General features: G+C 41.6%; 1 protein-coding gene across 1 annotated transcript in view; it reads left to right on the forward strand.

Moving 5' to 3' along the window:
* LOC132820018 (sodium- and chloride-dependent neutral and basic amino acid transporter B(0+)-like) overlaps positions 1 to 15,043 on the forward strand; it is a 61,043-nt gene that overhangs the window by 16,437 nt on the left and 29,563 nt on the right. The window contains exons 7-9 of the mRNA XM_060831944.1: positions 215 to 443; positions 2,224 to 2,349; positions 5,739 to 5,857. Coding sequence (XP_060687927.1) covers positions 215 to 443; positions 2,224 to 2,349; positions 5,739 to 5,857 — 474 coding nt within the window. The remainder of the gene's footprint in view (positions 1 to 214; positions 444 to 2,223; positions 2,350 to 5,738; positions 5,858 to 15,043) is intronic.

Here is a 15,043-nt window from a genome sequence, read left to right on the forward strand (position 1 = left end):
ATATCCCAGAGGAAATTTAACTGTAAATAATCGACTGTAGTGATGACTGTTCTGTTTAAGAAGAGTTACTGTTGACCAGAGGGAGCTACTTTGCTCAGTTCACCATGGATTAACCACATGAGTTCTCATTATCTTCACATTAATGTCGTTTATCTGTTGTACATGTTTGTGTTTCATTTCCCTCCAGACATCTATTCTATTTTGTATTTACCAGGTCTGGAAAGATGCTGCGACTCAAATTTTCTTTTCTATCTCAGTGGGTTGGGGCACTTTAGTAGCATTGTCGTCTTACAACAAGTTCCACAATAACTGCTACAGAGATACCATCATTGTCTGTGTTGTTAATTGTGCTACGAGTGTGTTTGCTGGATTTGTCATCTTCTTCATTCTGGGACACATGGCTCACATCCAAGATAAGCCCGTTTCAGAGGTTGCCCAGTCAGGTAAACTAGAGCTGTTAAAATTGTCAAGGGTCAGACAGCTTTAATGTTCTCTCTGAAGTGATTCAACCCAACATTCCAGTGATTCCAGTGTCCAGACACAATAATCAATCCTCAGATCCAAACTGATAGCCAGGCTCTGAAGACACATTGCCATGATGTTTGGTTTATACTGGACAGGGATTGGAGCTGAATAATGCAATGGTATGCCCGGGGTTGAACCCTAGCTCTTAAAAGTGAGCTTTTGAAATAATCACAGAATAGTAAATTTCAAAAGCACTCAGTTAACATTATAATCTGCTGTAAGATTTGCTATTTACCTTAGAATTACATTTCATATGAGCCACATTTTATATTTAAGAAGTAAATTTTGAATGAATTCCATAATATTGTGCTTTTAGGTGAATCAGAGACAGTTTTTATTTATTGACGATTAGTTACTGATCATATTATGTGCTCAAATATTCAATTTGACAGTGGTACATTTTAAAAAATGTTTAATATGAAGAGCAATAAACATGGAAATGTTCTGTGCTAAGCCACTTGTATCGGTTGATGATGCTGTGATAAGTAATTAATGACCAGGTAAAGTTACAATAAAACACAGTTCACACATTCTGATTACTCCAATAGTCTGAGCACTGAGTGGTTTGACAGCCTGAACTGAGGCAGGAACATAGGAACAGGGGTAGGCCACTCAGTCTGAGTAGTTTGCCTCACAATCCATGTAATAATGAAGGATCAAACATTTCAATGTTTTTTACTCATTCCATTCCCTGACCTTGTACACCACTGAGAATCAGAAATATAATAATCTCGATCTTAAATCTACTCAAATCTTGACCTCCACAGCCCTCTGTGCTGGACAATTCCAATGTTTCACAACACTCTGAATAAACTAATTTCTTGTCAGCTTGGCCCTCAGTGGCATCCCCCTTAGTTTTAAATTATGGCCGCTGGTTTTAGATTCTGCAGACAGAGGAAATATCTTACCTGCAGCTACTCTGTTGTTCTCTTTAACTACGTTGTAAGTTTCAATGCAATTGCCTCTCATTCTACGAAACTCTAGAGAGTAAGGCCCAGTTTTCCCAATCTTTCTTCATCGGACAGTTCTACCATTCCAGGAGCAAGTCTGCTGAACGTTTGTTGCACTCCTTCTATGCAATGACATCTTTCCTGAGAAAAAATGACCAAACTGTGCACAGTTTCCAGGTGTGGCCTAGCCAAGCTGCTATACAACTGAAACAAGACTTCACTATCCCTGTACTCAAATCCTCTTGCAATAAAGGATGACATTCCATGAGGCTTCCTAATAGCTTGCTGCACACACATGTTAACCCTCAGTGACTTAGCACCAAGGAGACTGAGGTCTCTTTGTACAACTACACTTTACAATCCCCAACCATTTAAGAAACACTCTAAATTATCCGTTCAATTATTTCTCCCCATTCCTTACTCTCCAACATTATTCCCTGCTTTAAAATGCCAGTTTCACCAATATATTAGAGAGATTCTTTTTTTGCTTAGATTGCAAATGTCACTCTGAACTCAGTGTTCACTGCTTCTAAATATTATAATTTCTGAATTGAAAGTGATTAGTATTACAAATATATAATAACTAATGTTTTTTATTGTAAACACATATCCGCATAACTTTGGTGACATGAATAGTTTTGCAAATGTTGGCTAATATTGGCAACTGTAATAAATTAAATGAAATGAATGTCAACAACAAGTTAATAGCAACATTCATTGTGTCATTTCAATTCTATTCACTGTTCAGGTTTCGGTTTGGTCTTCATTGCCTACCCAGAGGCCCTTGCACAGTTACCGTGGGCACCATTATGGTCTGTTTCATTTTTCTTCATGCTGCTCACTCTGGGAGTTGACACACAGTTTGCAGGTTTAGGTAAAAATGGCATTGCATCACTTTAAAAAAATCATTTCTTTTGAAGATATTATGACAGTGTTGGGCAAAAAAGTGCTGTTGGTGATGTTAGTGGACAAACGCACAACATTTCTTTGTAGCAATTGTTCCCTCATGTGAGGGAAGGCATCATAGAAGATCAAAATGTGAGTTGGAGTAAATGAGAGAGATGAGGTTCAGTGTTATTAGTAGGTAAGGATGGAGAGTGTATGAGCAAATATTAAAAGAGAAAGACAAACCAGTAGAACTTATTAGCAAAAGCATGCAGCATTCAGAGTTAAGTTGATGAGCTGACAACACAAATAGAGACCAGTCACATCACCTGGTGAAGATGATTGAAATGTGGTTGCAGGAAGATCAGTACTGGGAGTGAAATGTCCTAGGGTAATGAGTATTCCAAAGGGATAGGCAAGTAGGAACAGGAGGTGGAGCTGTTTTATTAGTTAAGGGAGATATCAAGGTGCATTAAGAAAAGATATTGGCACTACGAACCAAGATGTTGAATCAATCTGAGTGGAAATAAAAGGCAAGGGAAGAAACCCCTTGGTAGGAATAATTTACAGATTCTAAAACAATACTTCCAAATAGGGCTTAGTATAAATGAGGCAGTAATGAGGGCTTATGAGCCAGCCACAACAGAAATTATGGGTAATTTGTACATAGATATTGATTGGATTCATCAACTTGGCAAGGGTAGTATTGAAGGAAGATTCATAGAGTGTCTGAGGGATTCTTTCTGATGGCAACGTGTCATGGAACCAACTGGATGCTTCACATTTGGTATTGTGTAATGAGGAAGGATTGGTAAATGATCATGTAGTTAAGGATCATCTTGGAAGGTGTGATCACAACCTTCTATAGTTTCAAATTCAGATGGCAAGAGTGAAGACAGAGTCATATACAGGAGTTTTAATGTTGGCCAAAAGTCATTATACAGGCCTGAGAAAGCAGTTGGCCCTGGGGGACTAAGGAAAAATATTAAAGGAGCAGGACATTTGAAAAATGGTGGCAAATATTCAATGAGTTACTAAATACCTGTCAATTAAAGTATATTCCTGAGAGGAAAAGGAATTATAGAAAGGTAAAAGATAATCCATGGCTTAACAAGGAGGTCGAGGATAACATAAAGACAAAAACTAGGGCATATCATACTGCAAATGTTTGAGACACTCTGGAGAATCAGGAGATCAATAAAAGGAAACTAGCAAAAACCATAAGCTCTGACACCAAAAGCTTCTATAAGTATATAAAAAGGAAGAGAGTAGTGAAAGTAAATGGTGGCCCTTTAGAGGGTGGAAATGGTGAGGTAATTATGGGAAACTCAGAAATGGCAGAGGCACTAAACCAGTATTTTGTGTCTTTTTGCAGTGGAAGATTATAATTTCTTCCCAAAATCTGCAGTTACTATAGAGGAACTTGGTGAAATTACTAGGGAACAGGTATTAAGTAAACTGATGGGATTAAAGGCAGATTAGTCCTCAGGACCTGATGGCCTGCACCCTAAGGCAGCAGAGATAGTGGATATATTAGTTACTACATTCCAAAATTTCCTCGATTCTGGAAAGGTGGCAGTGATTTGGAAACACTTTAATGTGAAGCCTGTATTTGAAAAAAGAGATAGGCAAATCATGGAAAATTGTAGATCAATTAGTTTGACCTCGGTCATGAGGAAGTTGCTGGAGTCAATAATAAGGGAGAGAACTGACCACTTGGAACAACAAAGCTCAATTCCCCAGTGGCAGCATGGTTTCATACAGGACAAGTTGAACTTGACAAAATTGTTGGAATTTTTGAGGATGTAACTATCAAGTTGGATAATGGGGACACAGTGGATGTGTTATATCTAGACCTCTAGAAGACATTGATAAGGTGCTGCATTAAGACTGATACAAAAGGTTAGACCGGAGGGTGTTTGGGGTAGAGTATTGGTTCGGATAGAGGATTGGTTGACTGACAGAAAGCAGAGGGGTGGGATAAATGGGTCCTTCTGGCAAACTGTAACTATTGGAGTAGCACAGGGTTCAATCCTCTGACATCAACTGATGACAATCTATATCAATGAGCTGCCGGGAGGGACAGAATGTAACAAAACAAAATTCACAGCTAGAGAATGAACTAGAATCTGGCAGATGGAATTTAACGTGGATAGGTACGAGGTTACATATTTTGGCAAGAATAATGAAAGAGCAAATTATTAATTAAATCAGAAGCAGATTCAAAGTGCCTCAGTGTAGAGGCATCTGGGTGTCCTTGTGTATGAATCACAGAAAGTGGGTATGTAGGGGCTGCATATAATAAGAAAGGCAAGTGGAATCTTGGCATTTATTGCAAAAGAACTGGTTTATAAAAGTAATGTTGTCACAATTGTATGAGATGATGTGAGACCATACTTGGAGTATTGTATCCAGTTCTGGTTTCTTTAGTTGAGGAAGGATGTGGTGGCATTAAAAGCAGTTCCGAGGAGGTTCTCCAGGTTGATTCAAGGGATGAAAGGGCTGTCATATGAGGAACAATTGAATACGTTGGACTTGTACTCGCTGGAGATCAGAAGAATGAGGGATGATCTGATTGACACACATAAAATGCTCAAGGGGATTGATAAGGTAGATGTGGAACAGATATTCCTCCTTGTCGGACAGTCTTGAACAAGAGGTCATAGATATAGCCTGAGAGGAAGTAGGTTCAAAACTGGGGTGAGGAGAAACTATTTCTCTGACAGGGTTGTGAATCTGTGGATCTCACTGCCCCAGAGTGCAGAAGAGGCAGAATCAATCAACAAATTCAAGAAAGAAATAGATATGTTTTGATGAAAAATGGGACAAAGGGCTGTGGGAAACAGGCAGGAATTGCGACCACAATAAGAACAGCCATGAATGTGACAAATGGTAGAGTGGGTTTGAAGGGCTGAATTGTCCACTCGCTCCTAATTTCTATGTTCCTCTGCCCAATAGCTATTGTGGTGATTTTCAATCTCAGATGTTAATGTTCTATATCTTTTCTTTGCTCTCATGCCTAGAATTTATCTTTTCGTTGAGACAGATCTTGCTGTTCAAGAGGTAGGGATTTTTATTTACCTGCCTTACAGGGAGCAGGATGGTCAGCAAATTTATTCACTCATGTTGAAACTCACTCATGTTGAAACTCACTCATGTTGAAACACCCTACGTGATATTTGAGGATAACGATGATGCAGTTTTCCTCTGCATCAGAGCAACAGGAAAAATACAACAGGGGGAAAAATACATATCTCAGAGCCAGAAAATGGATGCAGAAACCTTTTACTCCAGGGCTTTGGTGTGTCCAGTGGTGTTTTGTCCTGTCATTGTGCAAGTTATTAATGAATGTCTTCATTTGACATTTTCTTCCATTAGAAACAGTTATGACAGCCCTGCAAGACCAGTTCCCTACATTGGTCCAATCAAAGCGCCTTCTTCTGACAGCTGGTGTTTGTTCGTTATTTTATCTGCTTGGCCTTCTATGTGTGACACAGGTAGGTTGTATTTCAGTGATATCAGCTGTTTTCACATGTACTCAGTAACTGTAAAAGGTGATCAAATTCACAGGATGAAAAAATAAAGAAGGCATTAGTGTTCTGGTCCTTTCTTTTTGCAGTTGTTTAATGTTGTGCAGTGATCATGTCATATTGATATCTTGCTGTGATTCTGAGTTTATTCTCAGATAATCCACTCTTACAATAGGACTGGGAAACAGGACCACGGTTCAGTTTATTATGTCATAAAATTGCTCAGCAGACACATTCGTTATCGCGGTTAGTTGTTACAGGGAAGCATAGCTGCTCTCCCTTCGCAATATGTACTGCACACTGAACAAGTCTATAGTTGTCAGTGACATGTATTATATCAAGGTTATATGCTCATCAGCATGTTCTTCTTAAAATGATATTACTATATTCCTATAACATACATGAATGAAAATAAATATATCTCAGACTGGTTGTGAGAACTATCACTCCAAAAATAGGTCACTGTGCTTAGGAGTTTAAGAATTGGACTGTTTAAGACTTTAAGTGGTTGTATAATGAATCAATAATTTAATAATCCTTCCAGATCTCATGATCTTCTTTCTGTCCTGTGATCTAGATTTATCAACTGACTGTTCTTGGCTCACTGATATTTTGGTGACTTTCCTTTTGTTAAAGAGGAGATTATTTTCATGGTTGCGTTCAACATTTTCATTCCCTGAGTTTACCTCTGGTGGTGTTCTGTGCACAGTCAGAATGCTCAATGTTAGAATATTGTACAATTCCCCAAATTATTTTCTATTCCTCTTTCTCATTGTTCCATTAGATATTGTGACTCCTTGGGTTCAAGGCTCACTGCACTTTCTGAGTACTTCTGTGGGTGACCATGTTCCCTGGATGGGATGTATGATTCAAACCTTTTACCACTCTCACAAACTAGATAATTCCACACCCAGATGTCAAATGAGTGCTGTTTTTATTCTGCCTGAATGTTCAAGATGTTTATCCCATATTTACAGGAAATTGGACTTTTCATGACTTGGCAAATGTGTCCTGACTTGCTTTTTAATGTGATTGTTGCTGGTAATAGAAAGCCCATACCTCGACATATTGTTATGAAGTGTGACATGGCAATATGGAGATGGTGTCCAGTTGTTCATTTCATGACGGATGGCTGAATAGTATGAACCATTTCATTCAGCAAAAATATTGGGTCTGGGATAATGTGGTGAGGCTGTCACATGATTTAGACCCCATGTAGTACACATCCAACATATCCTAGGTCCATAAGATATTTATCAGTGCAGTATGATCCAATTTCAGATATTTTCTCCAGGTACACAATGCACTTTATACTTATGGTGATTACCATGGGTGTAGTTGAGTAATCCTTCCAATGTCTGGTGGTTGGAAAATTGGAATATTACTCAGTGACTTGGTGAAAATTGTCACCGTGGATGGTAAGTAAATCTGTTACAAGCTTCAACCAAAGATATATTGGAATCTTGTGAGGGTAGAGAAATTTTTTTTCTGTTGATGTTGTGGCTGACTTTGACATGCCTGATACACCCTCACAGTCTTCTCGATTTTTCTGTTGTGAACTGAGCAATACACAGTGAGCTGTACAGGGGCCTTTTTCACCCTATGCCCATATGCCCCTGGTTTAATGAGGCAATAGAGTTTACTAAAGAGCTTCAGCTACAAGCATCTGTTTGTGTTTGAAAAGCATGCCTCTTGAGGGTCCCTGGCTCATCCTTGTCTGGCTAAATCCCTTGGAGCACATCTGGCACGTTTTGTATCCCATCAGGCCGGACTTTGATAATAACTTTCCAAAATGCCCTCAGTTGTGAATCATTCATTGTCTTTTTTCTTACTGTTGACCAATATTCATCTGGATTGATATTGATGATGTTTTCTTATATAATTTTTTTGTAAGTGCAGCCAAACAGCCATTGTCTAATTTGGCGTTGGTACACCTCTCATTGTGTCTGAAGTAGCCCAGATTGTAACAAATATCAAAGTTATATCCCTGAACTTTTATGAGACATTGTTGTAGTCTTGACGGTGCACGTTTCAGTGGTTTATGTCAAATCATTTTCAATGTTTTGTTCCTACAATGAATCATTTACTAAACTGGTACATATGGAAATTTGTGATAGTGCATACCAGAAGAAATGTTTTCTGTCCTATGTTCAAACAGTTAGATTGTTATTATGATAGAATATTGGATCCAAAAGCAATGAATTTACCATTATGTATGCCCCAACACTGTTTTGACAAGGTCAGGACCAATGGGAGGGATGACATGGATGAAGGTGCTCAGGCCCGAAAAATATTGAACTTGATATCGAGTCCTGACAACTGCAGGGACCCCAAATGGAAATGGGATGCTGACCAGAGTTTCCAGATGACCTTGGGCTCCTTTCATCGCAGCTAACCCATTTTCACTCACTAATGGTCCCCATAAGCAACTTTTCTTTCGCCCAGGCTCAACAGTATCCATTCCTTTGTCTGCCCAACAAGTGTTCTCTCTTTGTGTGGGCTCCATCTCCACCTGTTGTTCACTCCGTTCTCCCAATCCCTGTCTTCAGTGTATATCCCATCTTTTCCTAGCAACAATGAGTTCTGAAGAAGGATCACTGGTCCTGAAATGTTGACTCTGCTTTCTCTCCACAGAAGCTGTCTGACCTGCTGAGTTTCTCTGGCAAATTTTGTTCTTGTTTCAGATTTCCAGCATCCACATTCCTTTGCTTTTAGAATTCCGCAGGTGGCAGAACAGCCTGATCCCTATGCCCTTAACTTCCAGATACAAGTACCTGTGACTGCTCCTGCATGGCTGTATGTGGAATACTCTCTGCTTCCCACCAGCTCCACCACCATTGTCACTGTTGGTGCACCCAAGTGCTTCTCTCTGAGAGAAATTATGTTTGAGACACGGAATTGTTCATTCACTTTTAATCTGTAGCAAAAGCTTCCCTTCATTGCCAAGCCTTCAAATGAGGCCTTGTGCAATCATATTCTTCAATTTCTGTTTCTGTTGGGTATAATTGCGTTGTGCGGGAAGAGATCTTGAACCCTTCCCATTATAGTGCACATTCTCTACTAGCCCTCTGTATGAGCCAGTTAAGAGAAAGATGCGGCCGTTAATGTTTCCTTTGATTTGTTCACACTCTACCCTCCTCCTCTACATTATATACCCTCCCCACCTCTCCTAGCCTTCTCCCTTTTCACCTTCTGTTCCTTTTCACCTTTCTCCCTTTTCCTTCTGTTTCTCTTCAGTCTCCTCCTGTGATGATCAGCTCCTCCACTATCCCCTATGATATTCCTGCTTATCCACCACCACCACACTGTTTTCTTTTGGCTCAGTTGGCTGGATGGTTGGTTCGAAAGAGAGTGATGCTGGAAAAGCACAGCCGGTCAGGCAGCATCTGAGGAGCAGGAGAGTTGATGTTTCGACCATAAGCTCTTTAACAGGAAGATGATTCCAGCACCACACGTTTTGACTCTGATTTCCAGTATCTGTAGTCCTCACTTTCTCCTGGATGGCTGATTTACAATGGGGGGGGGGGGGGGGGGTGTGGGGGGGGGGGGGAGAGGGCACCAACAACACAGGTTCAACTTCTGCATTGACTGAGGTTACCAACAAACAATAAAAATGTGAATTAAGAAGATTGATAATCCAACCATCAATAAATCGTTTTGGAGGTTTGACAACTCATTCTGACCTGGTGATTGTATACCGATTTGAAGAGAAGTGTGTTATTTTCAGTTGCTCTTGACTGGTAACTCAGTTGCCTTGATGTTAGATGCTGCAACTCAGCATCATGTCATGATCATCGGCATCAGAATTTTCTCCCTCACTGTCTGCAAACATGCTTAGCTTAGCCTAGCCTTAGGGGAGACAATGGCCTGCTGGTATTATCGGTAGACTGTTAATCCAGAGATCCAGGGAATGTTTTGGGAATCCAGGTTTGAATCCTGCCACGGCAGATGGTATAATTTGAATTCAATAGACTCTGGAATTAAGAGTCTAATGAATTCAAATGAATCCATTGTTGATTGTTAGAAACACCCCTTTGGTTCACTAATGTCCTTTACGGAAGGAAACTTCAATTATTACTTGGTCGGGCCAACATGAGAAAGTGAGGACTTCAGATGCTGGAGATTAGAGTCAAAAAGTGTGGCGCTGGAAAAGCACGGCTGGTCAGACAGCATCTGAGGAGCAGTAGAGTCGATGTTTTGAGCTTAAGCCCTTAATCAGAAATGAAAAGCTTGTGCTCAAAACGTCAACTCTCTCTTTTCGCAGCAGAGAGCGGCGGGAGCTGGGCGAAGTTCAGGCGGAGCGCAAAGTCGGTCGGGAAGGTAAGTGATTTGCTATTCGAGTGGGTGTGTTAAGAACCTAAATTAAGAGTCCACAGGCTTGCTACAAAACAAGGGTCTAAGGAAGTTTTTAATCGAAGAGTGAGGCTTCAGCTCAGGAGTCTTTGAAAAGGAGGTTGAGTGAAGTGATTACGCCACAGTTGAAGAGGGTGAAGACATGACTGCCCAGCTGGTTCAGTGCGCTATGTGCTTGATGTGGGAGGTCAACGACTCTGGTGTGTCTGACTCGTACATGTGCGGAAAGTGTGTGCACATTCAGCTATTGACCGAGCATATTGCAGCGCTGATGAAAGAACTCGAGGACCTTAGGCTCATCCGAGGGAATGAGATCTTTCTGGACAAGACCTTCAGCGAGGTTATTACACCAATCATGCCAGAAGAGAGCAGAAGAGAGCAGACGATGAGGAAGGCAGAGAGGAGACAGGTGCAAGAGACCCCGGGAGAAGTACCTGTCAGGAACAAGTTGAAGCTGTTGGAAACAGTGGAGACTGATGACACTGCCAGTCCGCGAGGCGGCCTGGTCTGTCAATCAAAAGTTGGCGCAGAGGCAGAGCGGAAGAGTCGGACATCGCATAGAGCCGTGGTAATAGGGGACTCCATCGTGAGAGGAACTGACCGGGTTTTTGTGGCAGCAGACGGGATTTAAAGATGGTGTGTTGTCTTCCTGGTGCCAGGGTGAAAGACATCGCGGACAGAGTGCAGGAAATCCTCAAGGACGAGGGTGAAGAGCCAGAGGTGGTGGTACATGTCGGCACAAATGATGTCGGGAAGAAGAGGAGGCACATACTACAGCGGGACTTTGGAGAACGAGGAAGAAGGCTGAAAAGCAGGACGTCCAAGGTGGTTATCTCTGGTTTGCTTCCAGTTCCTCGGGCTGGTGAGGCCAGAAACAGGGAGATAATGGACTTGAATGTGTGGTTGGGGAACTGGTGCAGGAAGCAAGGATTTAAGTTCTTGAATCACTGGGGTACATTTTGTGGCAAACATAAATTCTACAAGAGAGACGGTTTGCACCTTAACAGGTTAGGGATCAGCATTCTGGCAGGCAGGTTTTCTACTGCAACACCGCTACATTTAAACTAAGTAGCGGGGGGGAGGGGACAAACTGGATGTACAAAAAGGAAGTTGAAGGAAAAGTTAGAACAAGAGAAGTCAAGAAAGACAACTGTATCAATGAGGCAGAAAATTCAAAAAGGGATCATGCTGTAAGGTTGAGTGGAATAGGGGTTGATGGGAAGGGTGAGAGCAGTAACAAATTAAAAATGCTGTATATGAACGCAGGAAGCATTAGAAATAAGATGGATGAGCTTGAGGCTCTTTTGGAAATTGGCAGATACGATATTGTGGGGATAACTGAGACGTGGCTTCAAGTGGACAGGGCCTGGGAAATGAATATTCAAGGCTACACGTGCTATCGTAAGGACAGACTGACGGGCAGAGGGGGTGGAGTGGCCTTGTTGGAAAGGGACGATATTCAGTCCCTTGCGCGGGGGGACCTAGAGTCAGGGGATGTAGAGTCAGTGTGGATAGAGCTGCGAAATACTAAGGGTAAAACGACCCTCTCGGGAGTCATCTACAGGCCCCCAAACAGTAGTCTGGATGTCGGATGTAAGTTGAGTCAGGAGCTGAAATTGACCTGTGGTAAAGATGTTACTACAGTTGTTATGGAGAATGTTAACATGCAGGTAGACTGGGAGAATCAGGATGGTATTGGACCTCAAGAAAGAGACTTTATGGAGTGCTTCAGAGATGGATTCTTAGAGCAGCTGGTGCTGGAGCCGACCAGGGAGAAGGCAATTCTGGATCTAGTATTGTGTAATTAACCAGAATTGGTCAGAGACCTCGAAGTGAAGGAGCCATTGGGAAGTAGTGACCATAATACATTAAGTTTCAATCTGCAATTTGAGAGGGAGAGGGTACAGTCGGAAGTGACAGTACTTCTGTTGAATAAAGGGAACTATGGAGCTCTGAGGGAAGAGCTGGCCAAAGTTCAATGGTGCAATACCTTAGCAGGGATGACCGTGATGGAACAATGGCAGATATTTCTGTGTATAATGCAGAAGTTGCAGGATCAGTTCATTCCTAAAAGGAAGAAAGATCCCAGGAGGAGGCATGGGTGGCCATGGGTGACGAGGGAAGTTAAGAAACATATAAAGTTAAAAGAGAAAAAGTATAACATAGCAAAGATAAGTGGGAAAACAGAGGACTGGGAAGCTTTTAAAGAACAACAGAGGATTACTAAGAAGGAAATACGCAGAGGAAAAATGAGATACGAAGGTAAACTGGCCAATAATATAAAGGAGGATAGTAAAAGCTTTTTCAAGTATGTGCAAGGCAAAAAAATGGTTAGGACTAAAATTGGGCCCTTGAAGACAGAAACAGGGGAATATATTACAGGGAACAAAGAAATGGCAGAAGAATTAAATGGGTACTTCAGATCTGTGTTCACTGGGGAAGACACAAGACTGGGGAAGACCTTGAGGTAGCAGTGACCGAAGGACCTGAACTTAAGGGAATCTGTATTTGCCAGGATTTGGTGTTGGAGAGACTGTTAGGTCTGAAGGTTGATAAGTCCCGGGGCCTGATGGTCTACATCCCAGGGTACTGAAGGAGGTGGCTCGGGAAATCGTGGATGCGTTGGTGATTATTTTCCAGAATTCGATAGATTCGGGATCGGTACCTGAGGATTGGAGACTGGCTAATGTTATACCACTTTTTAAGAAAGGTGGGAGAGAGAAAGCAGGAAATTATAGACCAGTTAGTCTGACCTCAGTGGTGGGAAAGATGCTGGAGTCTATTATAAAGGATGAGATTACGGCACATCTGGATAGTAGTAACAGGATAGGACAGAGTCAGCATGGATTTATGAAGGGGAAATCGTGCTTGACTAATCTTCTGGAGTTTTTTGAGGATGTAACTCTGAAGATAGATAAGGGAGATCCAGTAGATGTAATGTACCTGGACTTTCAGAAAGCTTTTGATAAAGTTCCACATAGGAGGTTAGTGAGTAAACTTAGTGCGCATGGTATTGGGGGCAAAGTACTAGATTGGATTGAAAATTGGTTGGCTGATAGGAAACAAAGGGTAGTGATAAACGGCTCCATTTCGGAATGGCAGGCAGTGACCAGTGGGGTACCGCAAGGATCCGTGTGGGACCGCAGCTTTTTACAATATATGTTAATGATATAGAAGATGGCATCAGCGATAACATTAGCAAGTTTGCTGATGATACAAAGCTGGGTGGCAGGGTGAAATGTGATGAGGATGTTAGGAGATTACAGGGTGACCTGGACAAGTTAGGTGAGTGGGCAGATGCATGGCAGATGCAGTTTAATGTGGATAAATGTATGGTTATCCACTTTGGTGGCAAGAACAGGAAGGCAGATTACTACCTCAATGGAATTAATTTAGGTAAAGGGGCAGTACAGAGAGATCTGGGTGTTCTTGTACACCAGTCAATGAAGGCAAGCATGCAGGTACAGCAGGTAGTGAAGAAAGCTAATAGCATGCTGGCCTTCATAATAAGAGGGATTGAGTACAGAAGCAAAGAGGTGCTTCTGCAGCTGTACAGGGCCCTGGTGAGACCACACCTGGAGTACTGTGTGCAGTTCTGGTCGCCAAATTTGAGGAAAGACATTCTGGCTATTGAGGGAGTGCAGCGTAGGTTCACAAGGTCAATTCCTGGAATGGAGGGATTACCTTACACTGAAAGACTGAAGCGACTGGGCTTGTATACCCTTGAGTTTAGAAGACTGAGAGGGCATATGATTGAGACGTATAAGATTATGAAAGGATTGGACACTCTGGCAGCAGGAAACATGTTTCCGCTGATGGGTGAGTGCCGAACCAGAGGACACAGCTTAAAAATACGGGGTAGACCATTTAGGACAGAGATGAGGAGAAACTTCTTCACCCAGAGAGTGGTGGCTGTGTGGAATGCTCTACCCAAGAGGGCAGTGGAGGCCCAGTCTCTGGATTCATTTAAGAAAGAGTTGGATAGAGCTCTCAAAGATAGTGGAATCAAGGGTTATGGAGATAAGGCAGGAAGCGGATACTGATTAGGAATGATCAGCCATGATCATATTGAATGGCGGTGCAGGCTCGAAGGGCTGAATGGCCTACTCCTGCACCTATTGTCTATTGTCTCCTGCTCCTTGGATGCTGCCTGACCAGCTGTGCTTTTCCAGCACCACACCTTTTGACTCTATGACTGGGTTAGAAAATATAAATCTTTTACTCAAAAAGAAAGAAATACAGAGCAGTTAACTTACTATCTATCATAAGTAAAATGTTAGCAAATATTATTAAGGAATTTGTGGCATGACAATGTAGGTTTTGAAGTAGTCAAATAGAGCCAGTACGGTCTTGTGAAGGGAGAGAACATATTTCACCAATTTGTTAGAATTATTTCAGAAATAATATGAGTGTTTGGATAATGGGGAAATGGTGGATGTACTTTTTCTTATATTTCCAGAGGCATTTGATAAAGTGTCACATTAATATTTATTGTAGAACATAGGAGCTCATGGTACAGGGGTTAGCATATTGACATGGACAGAAAATTAGCTGGCTAATAGTAAACAGAGGGTCAGCACAAATGTGTTTTTTTTTCAGGTTCTCATGATGTAACAAGTGGCGTGCCTCAGGGTCAATTCTGGCATTTGAATGATTTACAATTTACATCAATGACATAGATGAAGCAGTAGAAGACACAGCTACCAAAGTTGCTGATGACATAAAATTGGAAAGTAATTTTCAAGGAAGACATAAGGGGGCTATAAAAAGAGAAAGATGGTTTAAGTCGGTGGGCAAAGA

This window comes from Hemiscyllium ocellatum, chromosome 11 (assembly GCF_020745735.1).
Source record: "Hemiscyllium ocellatum isolate sHemOce1 chromosome 11, sHemOce1.pat.X.cur, whole genome shotgun sequence".
In the NCBI taxonomy this organism is placed as follows: domain Eukaryota; kingdom Metazoa; phylum Chordata; class Chondrichthyes; order Orectolobiformes; family Hemiscylliidae; genus Hemiscyllium; species Hemiscyllium ocellatum.